Source organism: Rhinoraja longicauda, chromosome 14 (genome assembly GCF_053455715.1).
Source record: "Rhinoraja longicauda isolate Sanriku21f chromosome 14, sRhiLon1.1, whole genome shotgun sequence".
In the NCBI taxonomy this organism is placed as follows: Eukaryota; Metazoa; Chordata; class Chondrichthyes; order Rajiformes; family Arhynchobatidae; genus Rhinoraja; species Rhinoraja longicauda.
The window spans coordinates 42,262,163-42,285,783 of NC_135966.1; the positions used below are offsets into that span (position 1 = coordinate 42,262,163).

General features: G+C 46.4%; 1 protein-coding gene across 3 annotated transcripts in view; it reads left to right on the forward strand.

The window, feature by feature from the left end:
• The window catches only part of LOC144600227 (glutamate receptor 1-like), a 71,575-nt gene that overhangs the window by 29,430 nt on the left and 18,524 nt on the right, over nt 1–23,621 (forward strand). For all 3 annotated transcript variants that reach the window (XM_078411764.1, XM_078411765.1, XM_078411763.1), the window contains exons 12-13: nt 15,792–15,990; nt 21,770–22,017. In XM_078411764.1, coding sequence (XP_078267890.1) covers nt 15,792–15,990; nt 21,770–22,017 — 447 coding nt within the window. The remainder of the gene's footprint in view (nt 1–15,791; nt 15,991–21,769; nt 22,018–23,621) is intronic.

Here is a 23,621-nt window from a genome sequence, read left to right on the forward strand (position 1 = left end):
CTCCTTGTACACCCACAACTGTGCAGCCATGTACAAATCTCATTCCAATTTCAAATTCGTAGACGAGACCACCAGTGTGGGCCGGATGTGAAACAATGATGGGACGGTGTACAGGATGGAGATTGAGAACCTCGTGTCCTGGTGTGGCGGCAACAACCTTTCTCTCAACGTCAGCAAGACAAAGGAGATAGTGATCCACTTGAGGAAGTGGAGTGGTACACATACCGCAGTTTGCATTGGTAGCCCGAAGTAGAGATGGTTGAAAACCTCAAATGCATAGAAGTAAATGGCACCAGCAACTCTTCTCTCCTCTCCCATCAGACAAGAGGTACAGAAGTTTGAAAATGCACACCTCCAGATTCAGGAACAGTTTCTTCCCAGCTGTTATAAGGCAGCTAAACCATCCTCTCACTAGCTAGAATGCGGTTCTGACCTCCCATCTACCTCAATGGAGATCTTCGAACTATTATTAATCAAACTTCACTGGACTTTGTCTTGCACTAAACACTATTCCTTTTATCCTGTATTTGTACACTGTGGACGGCTGGATTATAATTGTGTATAGTCTTTCCGCTGACTCGATAGTACACAACTAATATTTTAAAGTATATATAATATATAGACGTGTGTGTATGTATATATATATATATATATATAAATATTCAGTGTTTTCTGTACTGGCATTTGTGTTAAAACCTGTTTTACATGCCCGGAGTGAGTCCAACTGCTCGGTTCAGTCTGAAGAAGGGTCTCGATCCGAAACGTCACCCATTCCTTCTTTCCAGAGATGCTGCCTGTCCCGCTGAGGTAGTCCAGCATTTTGTGTCTACCTTCGATTTAAACCAGCATCTGCACTCCTTTCCTACACAGTAAGTCCAACCGCAGTTTGTTCACTCTTTCAGGGAACGAGCAGTGGTCTTACCCTGTGGAAGGTGGCTGGTCTGTTAAAGGGAATCTGCCCGTGTGTGCATGTAGAGAGGTGTGTATCGAACCTTTCCATGAGTACGGTCTGCCATGAACAATACTGGCTCAGGCACCTACTCTCCACCAAGCTGCTTTCTCTGTGGCGTTTGCGATTCAGACTACTGATCCCATTCTCTGTAATGGAACAAGCTAGTGCTCCTTTCTGCCCTTCCCTGTATCGGGGGTCAATGCAGGTTGTTTACATTCTCAGGCTATCACTCACTGTGTAATGCATCAATGAACTAAAGTGCCTGTTGCCTGTCACATGCAGGGTGCTAACACACCTCACCCACGTGGTTTATACATGGAGTCCATTATCCTTCATTTGTACCAGTGTTACACGGCACAACCTCATACTGTGATACAGGTTTAACCTGTGCCGTGTTCCTGTACATGTATGTGTCAGACACGGAGGAGTATGGCAGAGGTCACCGGTCATGGGATTTGCTGGGAAGTCCACATTGATCCTCACAGATGCTCTGACTGGGAAATGCAGTGAAGCCTCTTGCCCACATTATAGAATGTGCTGAGGTAACCCAGCGGCCCAGGCAGCAGCTCTGGGTGAAAGGATGGGTGACGTTTCAGGTTAAAATGGCTATTCTGTCCTGGTATATTCCAAATCCTATCTCTTCAAGGTGCTAAAACATTAATTTATAGTTTTATGTGTACTGAACAGTTTACTCATTGTCTGTACATTTAGGAGCATACCTGTCGTTCAATGTTTCTACACTGAACAGTGTACTAAATATTCCCATCCAATGGATTACAATCCTGGGAATATAAGTAGTTGTCTGCTTGCCAACAGAATTATTGAAGACCCAGCTATTTGCTGTTATAAGTTCACCAGAGCTTAGCTGGCAGTGTTATGCCTCAACTATCGCTGTTTAGTACACCGATGACTATTATTAGTTTATTATCTTTGCTTTGAAAGTATGTTCAAAACGCATTGTCCCTGGACTGTAGATCCAGTACAGGCCATCGCACATGTATCCATCAGTTTACTGACTGCTAAAGTAACTCAGCAGGACAGGTAGCATCATGATGCTGCCTGATCCCCTGAGTTGCTCCAGCATTTGATGTCTATCTTCGGAGCAAACCAGCCCCTGCAGTTTCCTCCTACACAGTAGACTGACTGCCATGTATTGTTGTATAAGAAAATAACTGCAGATGCTGGTACAAACCGAAGGTATTTATTCACAAAATGCTGGAGTAACTCAGCAGGTCAGGCAGCATCTCGGGAGAGAAGGAATGGGTGACGTTTCGGGTCGAGACCTTTCTTCAGTCTGAAGAAGGGTCTCGACCCGAAACGTCACCCATTCCTTCTCTCCCGAGATGCTGCCTGACCTGCTGAGTTACTCCAGCATTTTGTGAATAAATACCTTCGCCATGTATTGTTGCCTCTACTGAAGAGCATTTAACTAATAGTATTCACAATTTTGTGCAGAGGGGGATACTGAAGCGTGAAAATCACTGCTAAATACTGAGAGTATTGCCAACTTTGTTTGAAGAGGAGTGCCAAATTGTCATATGTAGTTTTAAGCATGTAAATACATTAAATTCAGTGTCTGACATACCGAGTGTACAAATGCCAATGAGTGAACTAACTACAGGGTTTAAGTGAAATCATTTGTTCACTGCCTTCAGTACAGAGCAATGTGATAAACCTCTATGTTAAATGTGTGTGTGTGTGTGTGTGGGAGAGAGAGAGGGGGAAATTGGTCACTTTTTAACCATGTGTGGGCTTACACTGATTGAGTGCGTCCACAGTTGTGAACAAGTAGTTTCTGGACCGTGTGGAAGTTGCTGCAATGGGGCTGGACTGGGAGTCAGAAAAGGCTCGATGGGACAAATGTCCCTGTGCCTCGACTTCCTTTGACTTGGTAGCACTTGCTGTTTGTAATATGGAGGAATGTACAGCACCTTCACATACTCTTCCAGATTGCGGTGCAGTTTGCCATCGCCTTCTCTCACTTTATAAACGTGACGTGTTGAAATATTTATTTCCTAGTTTCACATTGGGGAGTATCCCCAAACCACAGTTCTGTACCCAATGCTTTAGTGTGTATATTAGTTCACTGATGACAGTCCTGATGTTTATTTAAAAGCTTTGTGCAGTGTGATGGTGGTTTCTTATGCTGTGCTACAATATTATTCAGTGGGTTACGTACTAATTAGTATACGGCAGCCTATTGTTTAATTCTTCATGTAATTAGGTTGTACAAATACCTGTCAATGTACTTATGTACATGACGAAGAATGCACAAAGCCTCTCATTTGCAATTTAATGTGGGAATGTGAGTCTGTTCCAGACAGCTGAATGTGCTGCTGCAAAGTATACAGCGAGCTGCCGCGGCATTAATATCAGCGTGTACATGGATCCTATTGTTCACGCTGGTTAGGCGTGTTACAGAGGAGGCGTGTTGAAGCCGCCATTTGTAGTCTCACACCTGAGCAGAATCCTCTGTTGTCGTTCAGCAGTTGCTATTTTACGTACGATAGCGTATCTGGCAACTATGATGCATGTTGTTTACCAAATACAGATATCAGAGTTTTACTGAGCCTCATTACAGTGCCGACCAGACCCTCTCTCCACACCTCTCATAGTTCTCCATACCTCTACAGCAGACTCGTTGACCTCTGATATTCACTGCCATGTGTCAGGAGGCAAGAGCTAATGTATTTATTGCCATATGAATCAAAACAGAACAACGACGTTCTTACTTGCCTCAGCACAACGGATGTGTACAAATGCAAATAAATGTGTTGAAGCTCTTCCTTGGCCTTTTGTTCACGCTGGCGTGAACCAAGGCATTGTTTGTGGTTTATGTATCAGCCAGGACACAAGTTAGTTACTCCGGCACTGTGTGTCCTTTTGTAAACCAGCATCTGCAGTTCCTTATAATGCAGCCTGCTGAATACTGTAGTGTACATGGAGGGATGTACACAGGGATATACACAGTGTGAAGTACTGACACTGTGCAGCAGCCCCGCTGCCAGTATCACGGGTTGTGTGAAACACTCTGTGAATATATCCAGGCTCGGTCCCCGCTCCCTCCTCTCTCCCCACCAACCCTGGGCTCTCGTTGTGTTACCTGGAAGGGGATTTGTCCACGACTTCTCACTGTTTTATTTATCTTATTTATATATTGCTCTATGACTCTATCTGCAAACATGTCGTTTGGAAGTGCTGAGCTGTAGGTATCTTGCACTGCTTTATGTTCGAGCACGTGTGTTAAAGCTTGTGAGACACGTCAGAAAGGTGCGTGGGAGAGTCACGTTGCACTTTGTTTGAGCAGTATTCTAAACCCTATGTACGCTGACACCGTTCAGCCAAATCTCCCTACATTTGGATGTACAGAGGGGTGTATCAAACCTATCAAAGAGTGTTGGATACAGGTTCAGGCACCAGGATGTCTCTGTGGTGTTGCCGTGGTGAATATACAGCTGATTATTCACAGTTGTGTATCCCATCAATGGCCACTTTGAGCAGTCTCTTATCTTGCAGTACTTACTGCAATCATCACACTTCATTCTGGACTAGAACTTCCTGTGTCACGTTTACTGTGAAACATGGGTCACACCATTGAATCAGCGTTTTGGATTCTGGAAGTTGCTCTGACTCTGTCTTGTTGTTTAAAGTGAAACATGCCATTCTTACTCTGAGATGCAGTAAGCCCATCACATTGATACTCTGAGATGCAGTAAGCCCATCACATTGTTACTCTGAGATGCAGTAAGCCCATCACATTGTTACTCTGAGATGCAGTAAGCCCATCACATTGTTACTCTGTGATGCAGTAAGCCCATCACATTGTTACTCTGTGATGCAGTAAGCCCATCACATTGTTACTCTGTGATGCAGTAAGCCCATCACATTGATACTCTGAGATGCAGTAGGTCTATCCCGCTGAGTTACTCCAGTATTTTGTGTCTACCATCACACTGAGATGCTGCCTGCAGTTTTCTGTTCACTTTTATCCAGTGTGCGGACTACTGAATCCAAAGGTTCACGGTACACGGAGTCAACACGCTAAGTGCTGCAAGCCACGGTTACACAATGATGCACATTGCCAGTCATATGTGTTTATACTTTGTAAATCAGCATCTGCGGATGCGTGTTTCCACTGTCTACCTGCAGCCACTTGTTCATCGGTGGTTTACTGAAGCTTACGTTAACTATTTGTACTGAAGAATATACTAAACCCTTCTCATTTACAGCCCACCCCTCTCTCCACCAGTCTCCCGGGGAGTGTTGCTGGTCACCCCACGCATGGTGCTCAGTGCGTTGTGTGTGGCCATGTTCCCGCATGGACCAGGGGCACTGGGCCTCGTTGGAAATGTCGTTGTTGTCGTACCAAAGAACACGTGAACCATTCAATGTTGTATGTACTGGGCGTACACCAAACCGTCGTGTGAACCATGTACTAATGCCAACCGTTCCATACGTGTACACAGACGAGCGTGTTGTGATGTATGTAACTATCTCCTCACCCTGCCTCACACTAAACCTTGCCATTCCTACATTGCAGTGAGATTCCTCTTCCAAAGGACCAGTGCAGCTGCTGCACACAGCACCTGGACCTCCTGGCATTGTGCAAGGCGCCATCTGAATGCAAGTCTTCCTTTAACCGTTCATCGTTTTAACAGCAAGAGAAGCCCAAAGACCTTGAACGCCAAACTCTGTCAAGTCGAGAGTGACGGCAGAGAGCGACAGGGCGACGTTTACGTTTGACGGTCTTTCATGGCGTCTGGAGCATGTTTTAAACCAGTAATGAGGGAGGGAGAGGGAGAGAGGCGAGGAGATGGATGGAGGCAAGAGGAACTGGACAATAATGGGGCGTAAATGGACACCAAGTCCTGAAGTAACTCAGCAGGTCAGGCATCATCTCTCTATTCATGTTCTCCAGAGATGCAGCCCGACCCACTGAGTTACTCCAGTACTTTGTGTCCATTTGTATATGAACCAGCATGTGCAATTCCTTATTTCTACATATGGGGAGAATCCATGGTCAGGACACCAGTGTCCATGGGAACAGCACAGTGTGTGTTAGTTGGAAGAAACAAGGAACTGAAGATGCCAGTTTACAAACAAAACAAAAAGGCACAAAGTGCTGGATCAACTCAGCGGGTCAGGCAGCATCCCTGAAGAACATGGATAGGTGATGTTTTGTGTCAGGACCTTTCTTCAGTTTAGTTGGTGCTGGACTGTCGTAGGGCAGCACGGTGGCTCAGCAGCTGAGTGCTGCCTTACAACGCCAGAAACCCGGGTTCGATCCTGACTATGGGTGTTGTCTGTATGGAGTTTGAACGTTCTCCCCGTGACCACGTGGGTTTTCTCCGGGTGCTCCGGTTTCCTCCCACACTCCAAAGATGTGCAGGTTTGTCGGTTAATTGGTTTCGGTTAAAAAAATGTAAAAATGGTCCCCAGTGTGTAGGATAGTGTTCGTGTATGGGGATCGCTGGTCGGCATGGGCCCAGTGGGCTGAATGGCCTGTGTCCATGTTGTATCTCTAAAGTCTAAAGATGCCTAGTCAGGACACTGGGTGCTGTTCTTCTAACGTATCGCTTACATTGGAGAAGGTGCAAGAGGCCAAAGACCAGGAGCGGAGTGAGACTGTGAATTAAAGTGAGCCAGTGTGGACTGTCCAAGGCCCTCTGTACGGATGTCACCCAATCTGCTCTGTGATCTCCAGAGCAGTGGAGGCAACTCTGGAGCAAGTACAAGGGGGGGGGCTGTTCACCTGGGAGGGGCTGGTCGGGGGGAGGCTGGGTGGTGGAGAGAATAGTCGAAAGGATCAGTGTCAAGTGTGAAGAGTGTTGGAGGTGGGGGAGCAGGGACCCACGAGACAGCCTGCACAGGAGAGATGATCATGTCCAGAAGACACAAGTGCAGATTTAAGCCATTTGGCCCACCCAGTGTGACGGTGAAGTGCTGTGGGAGATGTAGGAGTAATGTGGGGGCAATGTTGAACAGTTGGAGGGGGGAGACGAGGGGAACCCTCTCCTTAATGTGGGAGTGAGGGAGGGGGGAGTGCAGATGGGGCGGACTGGATCATTGGTGTTTTACGTGAGTCAGCGTCTAATGTTCACTGGTTATATCAGAGGGTTGCACAAGGCAGTTGTTCATTGTTTTATTTACATCAGAACCTGGCGATCTCTGCCTGTGTTGGTGGAACCCATTGGCACCATGTTTGCACAGAGAGATACCCTTGTGAACTGTGTAAGAAGGAACTGCAGATGTTGGTTTAAACCGAAGATTTGAAGACACAAAGAGCTGGGGTAACTCAATGGAACAGGCAGCATCTCTGGAGAGAAGGAATGGGCGACGAAGGAATGGGTCCCTTCGGACTGAAGAAGGGTCTCGACCCGAAACATCACCCATTCCTTCTCTCCAGAGATGCTGCCTGTCCCACTGAGTCACTCCAGCTTGTGAAGTGTTGCCACTCGAAGCCTGGATAGAGTGGATGTGGAGAGGATGTTTCCACTAGTGGGAGAGTTTAGGACCAGAGGGCACAGCCTCAGAATAAAAAGACGTACCTTTAGAATGGAAACGAGGAGGAATCTCTTTAACCAGAGGGTGGTGAATCTATGAATTCATTGCCACAGGCGGCGGAGGAGGTGATTGGGTATTTTTAAGGTGGAGATTGACAGGTTCTTGATTAGTATAGGTGCCAAAGATTACGAGGAGCATGGGGTTGAGAGGGAAAGATAGATCGGTCCATAATTAAATGGCAGAGTATACTTGATGTGTCCAATGGGTTAATTTTGGTCCTATGACTTATGACCTCTCCCTCATCTGTCATGTGGCCATGATGTAAGGCACCATGGATACTCTGTCCTAACATGGAGCACACCCGCCTCCATGCTCAGGGGACCGTACGGGGATGATGAACTCAGTAACCGTGTGGCAGGCTGCACCTCCATCGTGGACCTGCTCTGAGCTGCCCCATTGATCCGTGCGCGGACACGGCTGAAATCTGGTGTCGCACACGGTCAATGTGTACACAGTTTCCAGTGAAGGCTCGACTGTCAGGGACCTGGGTACCTGGTGGTTTACCTGGTGGTTTACCTGGTGTGATTCCCGCACACACACACACACACACACACACACACACACACACACACACACTATGATGGGTCATCAAGATGCAGCTGTACAGGTCGTTGGTGAGACCACACTTGGATAGTGTGTGCAGGTTTGGCCACCCAGCTGCAGGAAGGATGGCATCAAGTTGGAAAGAGTGCAGAAGAGATTGACCAAGATGTTCCCTGGGCTTGTGGGCTTGAGTTACAGGGAGAGGATGGCAAGGATGGGACTTTTGTTCTCTGGAGCGTAGGAAGCTGAGGGGTGACCTTATTGAGGTGTACAAGACCATTTGGGACATAGATAAAGTGGACCCTCACAGTCTTTTTTCCCAGGATAGAGGATTCTAAAATGAGAGGGCACAGATTTAAGCTGAGAGGCGAGAGATTTAAGAGGGACCTCAGGGCAACTTTTTCACCCAGAGCAAATGAGCTGCCAGCTGGAGAAGTGGGTACAGTTACGCGCTTTGTAGACAGAAGCATGTGTGAGAAGGGTTTAGTGGGCTGCTGGTCAGATGCAGGAAAATGGGACTAGCCCAATATGCGAACTTGGTCAGCATGGCCAGAGTGGGCCGAAGGGCCTGTTCTTGTGCTGTACTGTTCTACAAAAGAAGATACAAAGTGCTGGGGCAACTCAACAGGCCAGGCAGCATCCCTGGAGAATGTGGATAGTTGATGTTGCAGGTCAGGACCCTTCTGCACACTCCAGAGATGCTGCCTGGCCCACTGAGTTACTCCAGCACTCTGTGTCTTCTTTTGTAAACCAGCATCTGCAGTTCCTTGTTTCTACTGTACTGTTGAACGTTCTGTGTTGATGGTTTTATATTGGACACATAGTAAATAGGTGTAGGAGGAGGCCATTCAGGCCTTTCGAGCCAGCACGCCATTCATTGTGATCATGGCTGATGTTCCCAGGAGGCTGGTAATATTTCTGCTGATGATCGGTGGACTACAGCAGATCAGCCTCAAAGGCCTTCAGCTCTGATTTATGGGAACCAATTACTCCGTTACTACTGAAGAGAGCGCTGGCTCCTGGCTCACAGAGCTGGGTGGTGCAGCGTACACAATGGCAACATCTCTAATGACCAATGCCTCCTGTCCCAACCTGTCATTCACTGGCCTTTCTACCGTGCAATGTGCCAAATGTTACAATTAACCCCTTGTGCTTCAAAGGGTTCGGTTTAATTTAGCTTATTATTCTCATGTGAAAAAGCTTTGTGTTGTGTGCTCTCCAGGCAAAGAAAAGACTATACATGGTTACAATCAAGCTGTCCGCAGTGTACAGATAAATGGTACAACATTTAGTGCAAGATGAATTCTGATTAAGATAGTTCAAAGGTTTTCAATGAGGTAGATGGGAGGTCAGGACCTCTCTGCTCTCTGGTTGTTGGTAGGATGGTTCAGTTGCCTGATTACATCCGGCAAGAAACTGTCCCTGAATCTGGTGATGTGCATTTTCACATTTCTGTACCTCTTGTCTGATGGGAGAGGGGAGAAGGGAGACTGGTCCTTGATAATGCTGCTGGCCTTGCCGAGGCAGAGTGAAGTGTAGAAGGAGTCAATGGAAGGGAGGTTGGTCTGTGGTGATGGTCTGGGTTACTTCCACAACTCTCTGCTATTTCTTGCAGTCTCAGATGGGACGGTTGCCAAACCACCGTGTGATGCATCCTGATAAAATAATTTCTGCGGCTCATCTGTAGAAGTTGGTGAATGTTGTTGGGGACATGCTGAACTTCATTAAGACTTCTAAGCAAGTAGAGGCGATGGTGTGCCTTCTTGGCCATGACTCCATGTGACTGGTCCAGAACAAGTTGCCGTGATATTTATTCGTAAGAAATTGGTACAAAAATGCTACAGTGTGAATCTAACGACCCTAAGACAATGCTCTCTGTTTCAAGATAACCTGTGGATTGGTTATGCAGTGAGCTTTTCCTAAAGGCTGGCATACAGAGAGATGAGGTTCCTTGTTCAACCTTGCATACCCTGATCAATATCAAAGAGTACTGATCACTATCCACAGAGCATTGGTTGTACGATTGATCTGTGTGTGAGCTGAGAGGTGCTGCAGTCTGTTATTACTGAGGGAGGCAGATATTAAATGTCAATCTTCACTGAGGTTTGGATGCGTGAACTTTTTCACACAAAGGGTGGTGGGTGTATGGAACGAGCTGCCGGAGAAAGTAGTTGAGGCAGGGACTATCCCAACGTTTAAGAAACAGTTGGGCGTACGTGGATAGGATAGGTTTAGAGGGATATGGGCCAAACGCAGGCAGGTGGGAATAGTGTAGATGGGGCACGTTGGCCAGTTGGGCCGAAGGACATTTCCTGTAATACTCTGTGACTCGATAACTCTATACAGACGCCAGTAACTAATAGTTTATGGAAGCCAGTGGGGCCCAGAGGTGGGGGAAGGCCTGGTGGACTGGAGGAGTTCACCGCCTGTGATGAAGGATGCTACTCCAGCCTGTCTCTGGCTGATGTGCTGCAATCTGGCCTGGCACAAAGTGTGCCACACTCCCTCACAGAAAGTGACAGGTCGGGAATCAATCTCATCCAATCACACAGGAAGGAGCAGAGGAAACGGATGTCATTGTCTGTAATTGTTGGGCATGACCAGAGCTGACTAAAGCCAAGCATGCATTCATTTATATGCCGAGGATGTACTCAGTGTTAATTAACGGTTAAATCTGTGGGAGTTTGGGGAGAATGGTTTGCGAAACACATCAGTGGGAGTGGGAATCATTCAGTCAGTTGGCATGAGCTCTCTGGACTGAACTGATCGCCTGTGTCACAGAAACATGGGGAAGTGCGGCGTGGTCTACAGATGCCATCCCTTCACCGTGAAGAGTGGCGTGGTCTACAGATGACATCTCTTCACTGTGGCGTGTGGGGCCTGGTCTACAGATGACATCCCTTCACTGTGGCGTGGGGCCTGGTCTACAGATGCCCTCCCTTCACTGTGGCGTGTGGGGCCTGGTCTACAGATGACATCTCTTCACTGTGGCGTGTGGTGTGGTCTACAGATGACCTCCCTTCACTGTGTTGCATTGTGAGCGTATAATGAGAACATGATTCACGGTGTGATGGAGCAAGAAATGCGCAGAATCCCAGGCTGCTGTTTGTTTGCTGCCCATTTGAAATTCAATCCTGTGCCCACGGTAACAGACCTTAACCCTTTCAGCACTGCTCTCTGCACAGAGGAGCGAGCGGCTTTACCCTCATGTGTAATGTACAGAGGCAGGGTTGGCCAGGCATTGCTTTCCACTACAAAGGGCTTCACTGAACATGCTCTATTTCTTTATTTGCTGTCCTGTTTACCATGAACTTCACTGAAATATGTAAATGCTCACTGATGCGCAGTGTATTATTCTGAAGCAATTGTTTACGCTCTCTGGAATATTCTGCAACATACAACATGCCCAATAAGGTACATTTAAATATAGATGCCTCTCACAGATGTTCCTTGTACACTGATGTGTATACAAATCCTGCTTATGTAACGGTGATGGTTGCAATGTGTGTGGGACTGTCGCTACCTATGGAGCAGTGTGCGGAAGGCAGTGATTTATGATTCTTGGAATATACTAAAGCATTTAATTTGCCTTGTGGGGAGTACAGGGTGTACAAGAAACCCATTTATGTTTTCTGGAATATACAAAAGTATATAATAGACTTATTTGATATGGGAGAGTATACTAAAGCAAATGCTTTTTACCTACAGTGGTGTACACCTGCTATGTATCTTGTACTGGAAATACCAGTCAGTTGTTCGTGTACTGAGTGGCTTCACAATATCAGACCATTCTTTATGACCTTCCAGTATAGTAAAGGACTGAGGCACCTTGCCACATCCTGTGAGCTCAATTATATGATAAGGTATACCTCTCTATGTACGGTGAAGTATACTATACGATACAATATGGTACAGTGCTCTATATACAGTGGAGTATATTATACTGTACAATATGGTACATTGCTCTATATACAGTGGAGTATACTAAACGATACAATATGGCACAGTGCTCTATATACAGTGGAGTATACTATACTGTACAATATGGTACATTGCTCTATATACAGTGGAGTATACTATACTGTACGATATGGTACGTCGCTCTATATACAGTGGAGTATACTATACTGTACGATATGGTACATCGCTCTATATACAGTGGAGTATACTATACTGTACGATATGGTACTCCTCTATATGGTGGACTATATTATATAAGATACAGCTCTATATAAACGGTGGACAAACTATACGATATGGCACAGCTCTATTGACTGGAGTATACTGTACAATATGCTACACCTTGGTACAATATGGTACGGTGGAGTATTCTATACTAACCTATAAGGTACACTTGTCTGTGTACTCTGGACTGTACTGTATGATAAGGTACAGTTCTCAATATACAGTATATATGGTGCATCTCTATATATATACAGTGGAGTATACTATATGGTGCATCTCTATATATATACAGTGGAGTATACTATACTATATGGTACACCTCTATATATACAGAGGAGTGCACTATACTATAGTACAAGGTACAGATCCATATGGACAGTGGAGTACAGCGTGGAAGGCTTCTAATCGCATCCTGTGAGGATAAAGCTTATACATCTCCCCCCTGTGTCCTGTGGAGTATTCCACGTGTACAAGCCGTGTTTATGGATGGTACAGTAAAGTGTGTACGACGTTGGCTCATGCCCTCTGAACTGCAGCAAAGCGGATGAGAGACGTGCTCACATGCGGAGGGTTACTGACCATGACATCTGTTTACACACCAGGGGGCGTGGTAGGTCATATGAAGCTCGCCACTTGTCACAGAGCACACTGGCACATACACCACGTGTAAGACAATTGTTTGTCACTCTGGAGTATATCAAACCACATCGGTATATGTACCAGCACTTGTACTGAAACATATGAGCCAATGGTGGCATAATGATTAGGTTATTGGAATTGCATCCAGATACCTGGACTATTGATCCTGAAACGTGAGTTCAAAACCTACCATTGCACTCAGGAGTTTAAATTTAAGTCATTGAAATAAATCTGGAGTGAAAAACTCATTTTATTGATGAAACTACTGGATTATCAGAGCACACAATCTGCCATCTTGTCCAGTCTAGCCTTTCTGTCAAAGGAGTCACTCAACAGACGTACAGGTATGTAGGTTAATTGGCTGGGTAAATGTAAAAATTGTCCCTAGTGGGTGTAGGATAGTGTTAATGTGCGGGGATCGCTGGGCGGCACGGACTTGGAGGGCCGAAAAGGCCTGTTTCCGGCTGTATATATATGATATGATATGATATGATATGATAACAGGTCAGGATCATCTCTGGGGAAAATGGATAGGTGAGGTTTTGAAACCTGTGACTAGTGGTGTGCCTCAGGGTTCGGTGCTGGGCCCGTTACCATTTGTCATCTATATCAATGATTTGGATGAGAACACACACACAGCAAGATTAGCAAGTTTGCAGATGATGCAAAAGTGGGTGGTTTTGCAGATAGTGAAGATGGTTGTGAAAAATTGCAGCAGGATCTTGATCGATTGGCCAGGTGGGCTGAGGAATGGTCGATGGAATTTAATACAGAGAAATGTGAGGTGTTGCATTTTTGGGAAGTCTAACATGGGCAGGACTCACACATGGTAGGGCTCTGGGGAGTGTTGTTGATCAGAGGGATCTAGGAGTGCAAGTGCATGGTTCCCTGAAGGTGGAGTCGCAGGTAGATCGGGTGGTCAAAAAGACGTTTGGCACATTGGCCTTCATCAGTCAGAGTATTGAGTATAGAAGTTGGGAGGTCATATGGCAGTTGTATAAGACATTGGTGAGGCCACATTTAGAGCTTTGTGTTCAGTTCTGGGCACCGTGTTATAGGAAAGATGTTGTCAAGCTGGAAAGGGTGCAGAGAAGATTTACGAGGTTGTTGCCAGGACTAGAGGGTCTGAGCTACAGGGGGAAGTTGAGTAGGCTGGGACTCTATTCCCCACTAGTCACTGCCTGCCATTCTGAAAAGGACCCGTTAATTCCTACTCTTTGCTCCTGTCTGCCAACCAGTTCTCTATCCATGTCAATGCCCTACCCCCAATACCATGTGCTCTAATTTTGCACACTAATCTCTTGTGTGGGACCTTGTCAAAGGCTTTTTGAAAGTCCAGATACACCACATCCACTGGCTCGCCCTTATCCATTCTACGTGTTACATCCTCAAAAAATTCCAGAAGATTGGTCAAACATGATTTCCCCTTCATAAATCCAGGCTGAGTTTGACCGATCCTGTCACCGCTTTCCAAATGCGCTGCTATAACATCTTTAACAATCGACTCAAGCATCTTCCCCACTACCGGTGTCAGGCTTATAGTGTAGCTGGGACATGTTGGCCGGTGTGGGCAAGTTGGGCCAAAGGGCCAGTTTCCACACTGTATCACTCTATGATTTTATGAGCCTAGGTCTGTTTCAGTGATTATCACGTTCTCTTCAGTGTGAGGCAAGTTATAATGAAATGCTGCAGTCTAGGCAAAGCAGCAACCAATTTATGCATGTTAAATAGATAGTGTGAATGGGAGCAGATAACTAGTTTATCTTCTCGAGGAGAAACACAGAGGAACTTGCTGCAGTCAATGGAAGTCATAGAGTCATGGAGTGATTGTGATTGATTGTATCACTCTGTGACTGTATAATGACTCTGCATTGTAAAACCTCTTGTACACCAACCGGTACATAAAGTGCACAAAGTATACAAAGCACTTGGTCACGCACTGTATATTATGGGTCATGCACTGTGTAGTGCAGGTCACACACAACTGTGCAGCAGTAGAGTTGCAACCTCACAGTGCCAGAGACCTGGGTTCAATCCTGACTACGGGTGCTCTCTGCACAGAGTTGTACGTTCTCCCGTGGTCGCGCGGGTTTCTTCCAGGTGCTCCAGTTTCGTCTGGGTTTGTGAACAGTGTACAACACTGTGTGTGCAGTGTGTGAGCAGTGTACAGCACTGGGGCGCAGTGTGTGAGCAGTGTACAACACTGGCACAGTGTGTGAGCTGTGTACGTCAATGTTTGTGCAGTCTGAGCAGTGTACAGCACTGGGGTACAGTGTGTGAGCAGTGTACAACACTGGCACAGTGTGTGAGCAGTGAACAGCACTGGGGCACAGTGTGTGAGCAGTGTAGAGCACTGGCACAGTGTGTGAGCAATGTGCTGCAATGTGTGTGCAGTGTGTGAGCAGTGTACAACACTGGGGCACAGTGTGTGAGCAGTGTACAACACTGGGGCACAGTATGTGAGCAGTGTTCAGCACACTGGGGCACAGTGTATGAGCAGTGTTCAGCACACTGGGGCACAGTGCGTGCAGTGTACAGCACTGGCACCATGTGTGAGTAGTGTACAGCACTGGCACCATGTGTGGGTAGTGTACAGCACTGGCACCATGTGTGAGTAGTGTACAGCACTGGCTGCGCAGGGCATCGACAGTGTGCAGCACTTTATGCAGTGCGTGACTCCCTGCCTCCAGCCCACATCTCATGTCACAGTGATGTTGTGGGGAGACCACTGTGTGCCTCTGGGAATTGCTGTGATGGCGGGTCCACTCTGGCTTCACTCTGTGCTTGGTCTTGCCGCTGTTTGTTCAGGTTTGGACCTCTGCTGCCCCACACACGTCGCCAGGCGAGGACTCTGCCTAATGCTTCTGCTTCCTGTCGCTCCACAACCCCATGTCCTCTTTGTGTTCAGGTCCCTGTCAGGCCGTATTGTTGGTGGAGTCTGGTGGTTCTTCACCTTGATCATCATCTCCTCGTACACAGCCAACCTGGCTGCCTTCTTGACCGTGGAGCGGATGGTGTCACCCATCGAGAGTGCCGAGGACCTGGCCAAGCAGACCGAGATCGCCTACGGAACCCTGGATGCCGGCTCAACCAAGGAGTTCTTCAGGGTGAGCGATGCCTTACTGTTGGTGCATTAGATGCTGAGGGGATGGTTCCAGGGCTCCAGGAGATGGTCTCAGATCACAGGGATGACCTTTCAGGAGGAGATGGTGAGGGATTTCATTTCAGACGGAGGTGACTGGAATTCTTTCCCAGAGATCTGTGGAGGAAGAGACATTAGGGATACAGGGTGGAAACAGATGGTTCGGCCCACCAAGTCTGTACCGACCAGCGACCACCCCGTACACTAGCACTATCCTACACACGAGGGACTATTTACAATTTTATGGAAGCCAACTAACCTACAAACATATACGTCTAACCTACCGCCCTGCCTGAAGTTATTTGTGGCTCGCACCTAAGATAGACACAAAATGCTGTAGTGACTCAGTGGAACAGGCAGCATCTCTGGAGAGAAGGAACGGATGACGTTTCGGGTTCAAACCTTTCTTCAGACAAAGAGGGCCCTCGACCCGAAACGTCACCCATTCCTTCTCTCCAGAGATGCTGCCTGTCCCGCTGAGTTACTCCAGCATTTTGTGTCTACCTTTGGTGTAAACCAGCATCTGTAGTTCCTTCCCCCACATTGTGGCTAGCCCTGATTGGTCATGGTTTCTTCCCACTTCCAGCTTCTCGCACCTCCCATCCCCCCCCCAACTCCCTACTTTCAGTCTGAAGAAGGGTCCTGACCCTAAATGTCACCCATCTTTTTCCCGCAGAGATGCTGCCTGACCCGCCAGAGTTATGCCAGCACTTTGTGTCTATCTCTGCTCTGATATTACTTTTGATTAACAACACTATCCCCGATTGCCTTTCCCTTTTGGCCAGTTCTTGTGAAATATCATATAACCAGAAATATTGAGCACCCAGTCTTAGTCACCTAGCAACCATGTCTGCATAATAGCTATTAGATCATACTTGTGTTGCTATCTGTGCTGTCAACGCATCTATCTTATTGCAAATGCTATTGCGGTAAAGTCTGTTAAGCTAGAGTCATAGAGTCATAGAGTCTGGTTTCTATACAGCACGGAAACAGGCCCTTCAGCCCAACTTGCCCACACCAACCAACATGCCCCATCTGTGCTAGTTCCTCCTCCCTGCATTTGGTCCTTATCCCTCTAAACCTGTCCTATCCATGTACCTGTCTAAATGTTTCTTAAACCATACAATAGTGCCTGCCACAATTACCTCCTCCAGCAGCGCATTCCTAACTACCTGAGATGCCACTTTCACAGAAACATAGAAAATAGGTGCAGGAGGAGGCCATTTGGCCTTTCAAACCAGTACCGCCATTCATTGTGATCATGGCTGATCATCCACTATCAGTAACCCGTGCCTGCCTTCTCCCCATATCCCTTGATTCCACTAGCCCCTAGAGCTCTATCTCACTCTCTTTTAAATTCATCCAGTGAATTGGCCTCCACTGCCTTCTGTGGCAGAGAATTCCACAAATTCACAACTCTGGATGAAAAAGTTTCTTCTCAACCCAGTTTTAAATGGCTTCCCCTTGATTCTTAGACTGTGTCCCCTGGTTCTGGACTCCCCCAACACTGGGAACTTTTTTCCTGCATCTAGCTTGTCTCGTCCTTTTATAATTTTATATGTTTCTATAAGATCCCCTCTCATCCTTCTAAATTCCAGTGAATACAAGCCCAGTCTTTCCAATCGTTCCACATATGACAGTCCCGCCATCCCGGGAATTAACCTCGTTAACCTACGCTACACTGCCTCAATAGCAAGGATGTCTTTCCTCAAATTAGGAGACCAAAACTGCACACAATACTCCAGATGTGGTCTCACCAGGGCCCTGCACAACCGCAGAAGGACCTCTTCACTCCGATACTCAAATCCTCTCGTTATGAAGGCCAACATGCCATTAGCTTTCTTCACTGCCTGTACCTGCATGTTTACTTTCAGTGACTGGTGTACAAGGTCACCCAGGACTCGTTGCGCTTCCCTTTTTCCTTATCTGACACCATTGAGATAATAATCTGCCTTCTTGTTCTTGCCGCCAAAATGGATAACCTCACATTTATCTACATTATACTGCATCTGCCATGCATCTGTCCACTCACCCAACCTGTTCAAGTCACCCTGCAGCCTCATAGCATCCTCTTCGCAGTTCACACTGCCACCCAGCATTGTGTCATCTGCAAATTTGCAAGTGTTACTTTTAATTCCATCATCTAAATCATTAATATATATTGTAAACAGTTGCGGCCCCAGCACCGAGCAATGAGTTCTCCACTCGCCACTGCTTGCCATCCTGACAGGGACCTGTTTATTCCTACTCTTTGTTTCCTGTCTGCCAACCAATTCTCTATTTATGTCAATACCCTACTCCCAATAATATGTGCCCTAATTTTGCCCACTAATCTCCTGAGTGGGACCTTTTCAAAGGCATTCTGAAAGTCCAGATACACTACATCCACTGGCTCTCCTTCATCCATTTCACTTGTCACATCCTCAAAAAATTCTGGATTAGTCAAGCAGGATTTCCCCTTCATAAATCCATGCTGACTTAGACCAATCCTTTCACTGCTATCCAAATGCGCCGTTATTACTTCTTTAATAATTGACTCCAGCATCTTCCCCACCACCGATGTCAGGCTAACTGGTTTTCTCTCGTTTTCTCTCTCGCTACTTTCTTGAAAAGTGGAATAACATTAGCTACCCTCCACATGAACTGATCCTGAATCTATAGAACATTGGAAAATGATCACCAATGCATCCACGATTTCTGGAACCACCTCCTTGAGTACCCTGCGATGCAGACCATCAGGCCCTGGGGATTTATCAGCCTTCAGTCCCATTAATCTACCCAATACTATTTCGCGCCAAATCAAATTTGTTTCAGTTCATCTGTCTCCCTAGATCCTCTGTCATCTAGTACACCTGGGAGACTGTTTGTGCCTTCCTTAGTGAAGACAGAACCAAAGTACCTGTTTAACTCTTCTGCCATTTCCTTGTTCCCATAATAATTTCACCTGTTTCTGCCTTCAAGGGACCCACATTTGTCTTTACTAATCTTTTTATCTTACATAAAAGAAGCTTTTACTATCCTTCTTTATATTCTGGGTCAGCTTACCCTCGTACTTCATCTTTTCACCCCGTATTGCCCTTTTTGTTACCTTCTGTTGTCCTTTGATAGTTTTCCAATCCTCTGGCTTCCCGCTACGCTTTGCTATGTTATACATCTTTTCTTTTAGTTTTATTCCATCTCAAAATTCCCTTGTCAGCCACGGTTGCCTCTTACTCCCATTAGAATCTTTCTTCCTCTTTGGAATGAAATGATCCTGCATCTTCTGGATTATGCCCAGAAATTCCTGCCATTGCTTTCCACCGTCATTCCTGCTAGGATCCTTTTCCAGTCAACCTTGGCCAGTTCCTTTCTCATGCCTTCATATTCCCCTGCAACACTGACACTTCTGATTTTACCTTCTCCCTCTCAAATTGCAGATTAAAACATCATATTATGATCACTACCTCCTAGCGGTTCCTTTACCTTGAGTTCCCTTATTAAATCTGGTTCATTGAACAACACTAAATCTAGAATTACCTTCTCTCTGGTAGGCTCCAGTACAAGCCGCTCTAAGAATCCATCTCGGAGGCACTCTACAAACTCCCTTTCTTGGGGTCCAGAACCAACCTGATTTTTCCCAGTTTATCTGCATATTGAAATCTCCCATAACCACAATGGCATTACCTTTGTTGCATGCCAATTTTAACTCCTGTTGCAACTTGCACCCTATATCCAGGCTACTGTTTGGGGGCCTGTAGATAACTTCCATTAGTGTCTTCTTACCTTTGCAATTCCTCAATTCTATCCACAGCAACTCTACATCATCAGTCCCTATGTCACCCCTCGCAAGGGACTGAATTTCATCCCTCACTAACAGAGCTACCCCACCGCCTCTGCCCACCTGCCTGTCCTTTCTATAGGACATGTAACCCTGAATATTCAGTCCCCAGTCCCGATCCTCCTGCAACCACGTCTCTGTAATCCCCACAATGTCATATCTAGCAATCTCTAACTGAACCTCAAGCTCATCCACTTTACTCTTATACTTTGCGCATTCATATATAATACTTTTAATCCTTTACTCACCTCATCTTTCACATCGATTCCTATTTCACTTGGACATACTCTCCTATCTTTTTGTGAGCTTTCTATCCCATTAATTCTGGTGTCTTTCTTAACTTTTCCTATATTCTCTTTCCCTTTAACTCCATCCTTCCATTTCCAATTAGTCTACCCCCCCCCCCCCCCCCCCCCACTATTTAGATTAAACCCACCTGTGTAGCAGTGGCAAACCTGCCTGAGAACTATGTACTGCACACCTAGATCCCTCTGGTCTACAACACCCCCCAGAGCCCTACTGTTTACTGTGTAGCTTCTGCCCATGTTAATGCTTCCAAAATGCAACACCTCACATTTCTCTGTATTCAATTCCATCAATCATTCCTACCTGCCAAATTGATCAAGATCCTGCTGCAATTTTTCATAACCATCTTTATCTGCAAAACCACCCACTTTTGTGTCTTCTGCAAATTTGTTAACCATGCCATGTACATTCTCTTCCAAATTATTGATATAGATAATAAATAGCAATGGGCCCAGCACCGAACCCTGAGGCACACCACTTAGTCACAGGCCTCCAGTCTGAAAAGCTATCTTCCACCATCACCCTCTGCTTCCTTCCATGAAGCCAATTTTCTATCTATTCAGCCATCTCTCCTTGGATCCCATGCGATTTAACCGTCCAGAGCAGCCTACCATGTGGAACCTTGTCGAATGCTTTGCTGAAGTCCATATATACATCTACAGCTCTGCCTTCATCGATCTTTTTGGTCACATCCTCAAAAAACTCAATAATGTTCGTGAGAAACAACTTCCCATGTACAAAAATATATTCACTATCCCTAATCAGCCCTTGTGCTTCTAAGTGCATGTATCCCTCAGAATACTCTCGAGTAACTTTTCGACCACCGATGTTAGAATCACTGGCCCGTAGTTCCCAGCCTTTTGGTTCCATTTTCTGCTCCAGTCTATTTTACTTTATCAATTTCCCCGCCCCCCCCCCCCCCCCCCCATTATCCTGTGCTGCTGGTCTCTCATTTCTTCTCGGTTTATTGAACACCTTTCCTTGGAGACTTACTCCTTCTGCTTAAAGTTCTGTCCACAACGCTATTTGTGTATTTAACCAGGACACTGATCCAAGCATGTATCAGATGAAGTCCATCCCAATGAACAGCTCTCTCCTTAGCATTGGTCCCAGTGTCCCATGAAGTGGAACCCATTTTTCCCACGCCAATCCTTGAGCTGTGCATTTACCCCACATCCTAATTACCGTTGCCAATTTGACAGGTGTTCCCAGCGAGTGGGGTCTGGGATTGGGGTTCTCCTGGGAGTGGGTTAAACACTGACCCTTGGAGTACATGTGATAGTGAGAGATGATGAGAAGGAATGATTGGGAGCTCTAATGGAGCAGAGATTATGTGCTGCAGGTCTGCTCGGGTGTGACCAAGTGTGTGCCCAGGTGTGCCCACTGCCCAGGTGTGCTCAGGTAATGTCCAGGTGTCCCTGGTGTGCCCAATGCCCAGGTACACTCAGGTGTGCCCAGTTCCCAGGTGTGCAGTTTTGTCCATGTGTGCCCATTGCCCAGTTGTGCTCAGGTGTGTCCAGGTTTGTTCATGTGTGCTCGGTGCCCAGGTATGCACAGGTGTGTCTAAGTGTGCCCAGTGGCCATGTAGACTCATGATGCCCCCTTCTCATGGTCTCCCCAGAGGTCCAAGATTGCTGTCTTTGAGAAGATGTGGGCATATATGAAATCGGCCGAGCCCTCGGTCTTCGTTAAAACCACAGAGGAAGGGATGACCAGGGTGAGAAAATCAAAAGGGAAGTACGCCTATCTCCTGGAGTCCACCATGAATGAATACATTGAGCAGAGGAAGCCTTGTGACACCATGAAAGTCGGAGGAAACCTCGACTCCAAGGGATATGGAGTGGCCACGCCCAAAGGATCTCCTCTAAGGTGGGTAGACCCATGGGAACAAGGAGACCATAACTAGAATAGTGACGTCTAGGTAACATGGGAATTACTGACAGTGTAGCAGGGAGAACCAGCCTCTGGTCCTGAAATAACATTCACAGCAGGAATTCCCACTGTCCTACATGTTCTTAAAGAGGTCAGTGAGGACATGATCTGCCAAAGTCTTCTTGCCATCAGTGGGCAGGGAATCTGGCAGAGGGCAATTCATTGTAGCTCAGTTGATGGGAAGGAGGTGGAAGTGAGGAGAGGATTAAAGGTGAAATAGTGTCCCGATTATTGAGACCACAAGGTAGGATAATATCTGAGAATGGAAAGGATGAGTCCCCAGGGAGTGATGGGATCTATCCCAGGTTATGAAGAATGGCATCAGAGCAGACTGGAGTCTGGGCAGATATCTTTGTATCCACTTTGGCCACAGGCTGGGTGACAGAGGACGGGAGAATGGCCAATGTTTCCCTTTGTTGAAGGAGGTCAATTGGCACAAAGCAGGAAATTGTAGACTGGTGAGCCTTGCATGGTTGGGTAGTTATTGAGTTATTTGAGGTGATGAAGATGATTTATGAGAATAGAGCAGTGGATGTTGTCTATAGGGACTTTGGTAAAACTAATGACCAGGTCCCTCAAGCTAGGCTGATGCAGAAGGCTAAGGCACATGGATCCATGGAGACTTGGTCATTCAAAAGTATTTCAGCAATAGAAGTGGTGGAGAGGTGTTATTCTGACTGGAGGCTTGATCTCTGTTTGTGATTAATTTGATTAATTTGTAGGAACCCGTAGATAAGCCGATTAGTAACTTTGCAGATGACGTGACTTGGTGATGTGTGAATAGTGAGCAAGGTTGCCAAAGGATTCATCAGCGTATAGATCAATTGGAAATGTGGCGAGGAAATAGCAGATGGAGTTGAATCCGGCCAAGTGTGGAGTGGTGCACGTTGGAATGTCAAATTAAAGATCAAGAGGGAAGTATAGTAAATAGTAGGATCCTCAGAACATGGAGCTACAGAAGGATCTTGGGATCCTAGTGCAGTGCTCCCTGAAAGTGGATGGAGAGGTAAAGAAGACGTTCCGTTCATCAGTTGGGACACAGAGTATGAAAGTCGAGACGTCATGTTGGAGCTGTATAAAACATTGGTTTAGCCACATTTGGAGTATTGTGTGCAGTTCCGGTCACCCCATCACAGGAAGGATGTTGAGGCTTTGGAGAAGATGCAGAGGAGGTTTACCATAATCCTGCCCAGATTAGAAGGTATAAATTAGAGGGAGGTTGGATAAACGTGACTTTTTCCAAATCTGGAACTTTGTAGACCGAGGGGCAACCTGATTATGAAAGGCTTGGGTAAGGTAGGTAGGCAGTCTTTTATCTCAAGATAGAAATGTCAAATACTAGAGGGCATAGCTTTTAGGTGAGAGGGGCAAAGCCTAAAGGACATGTGTGGGTCAGGTTGATTTACACAGAGGGTCGTGGGGGCCTGGAATGCGCTGCCAGGTGGTGGTGGTAGAGGCAGATACAATAGTGGCAATTAGAGGCGTTTAGACGGGCACATGGAAATGGAGGGATATGCATCACGTGCAGGCAGAGGGGATCA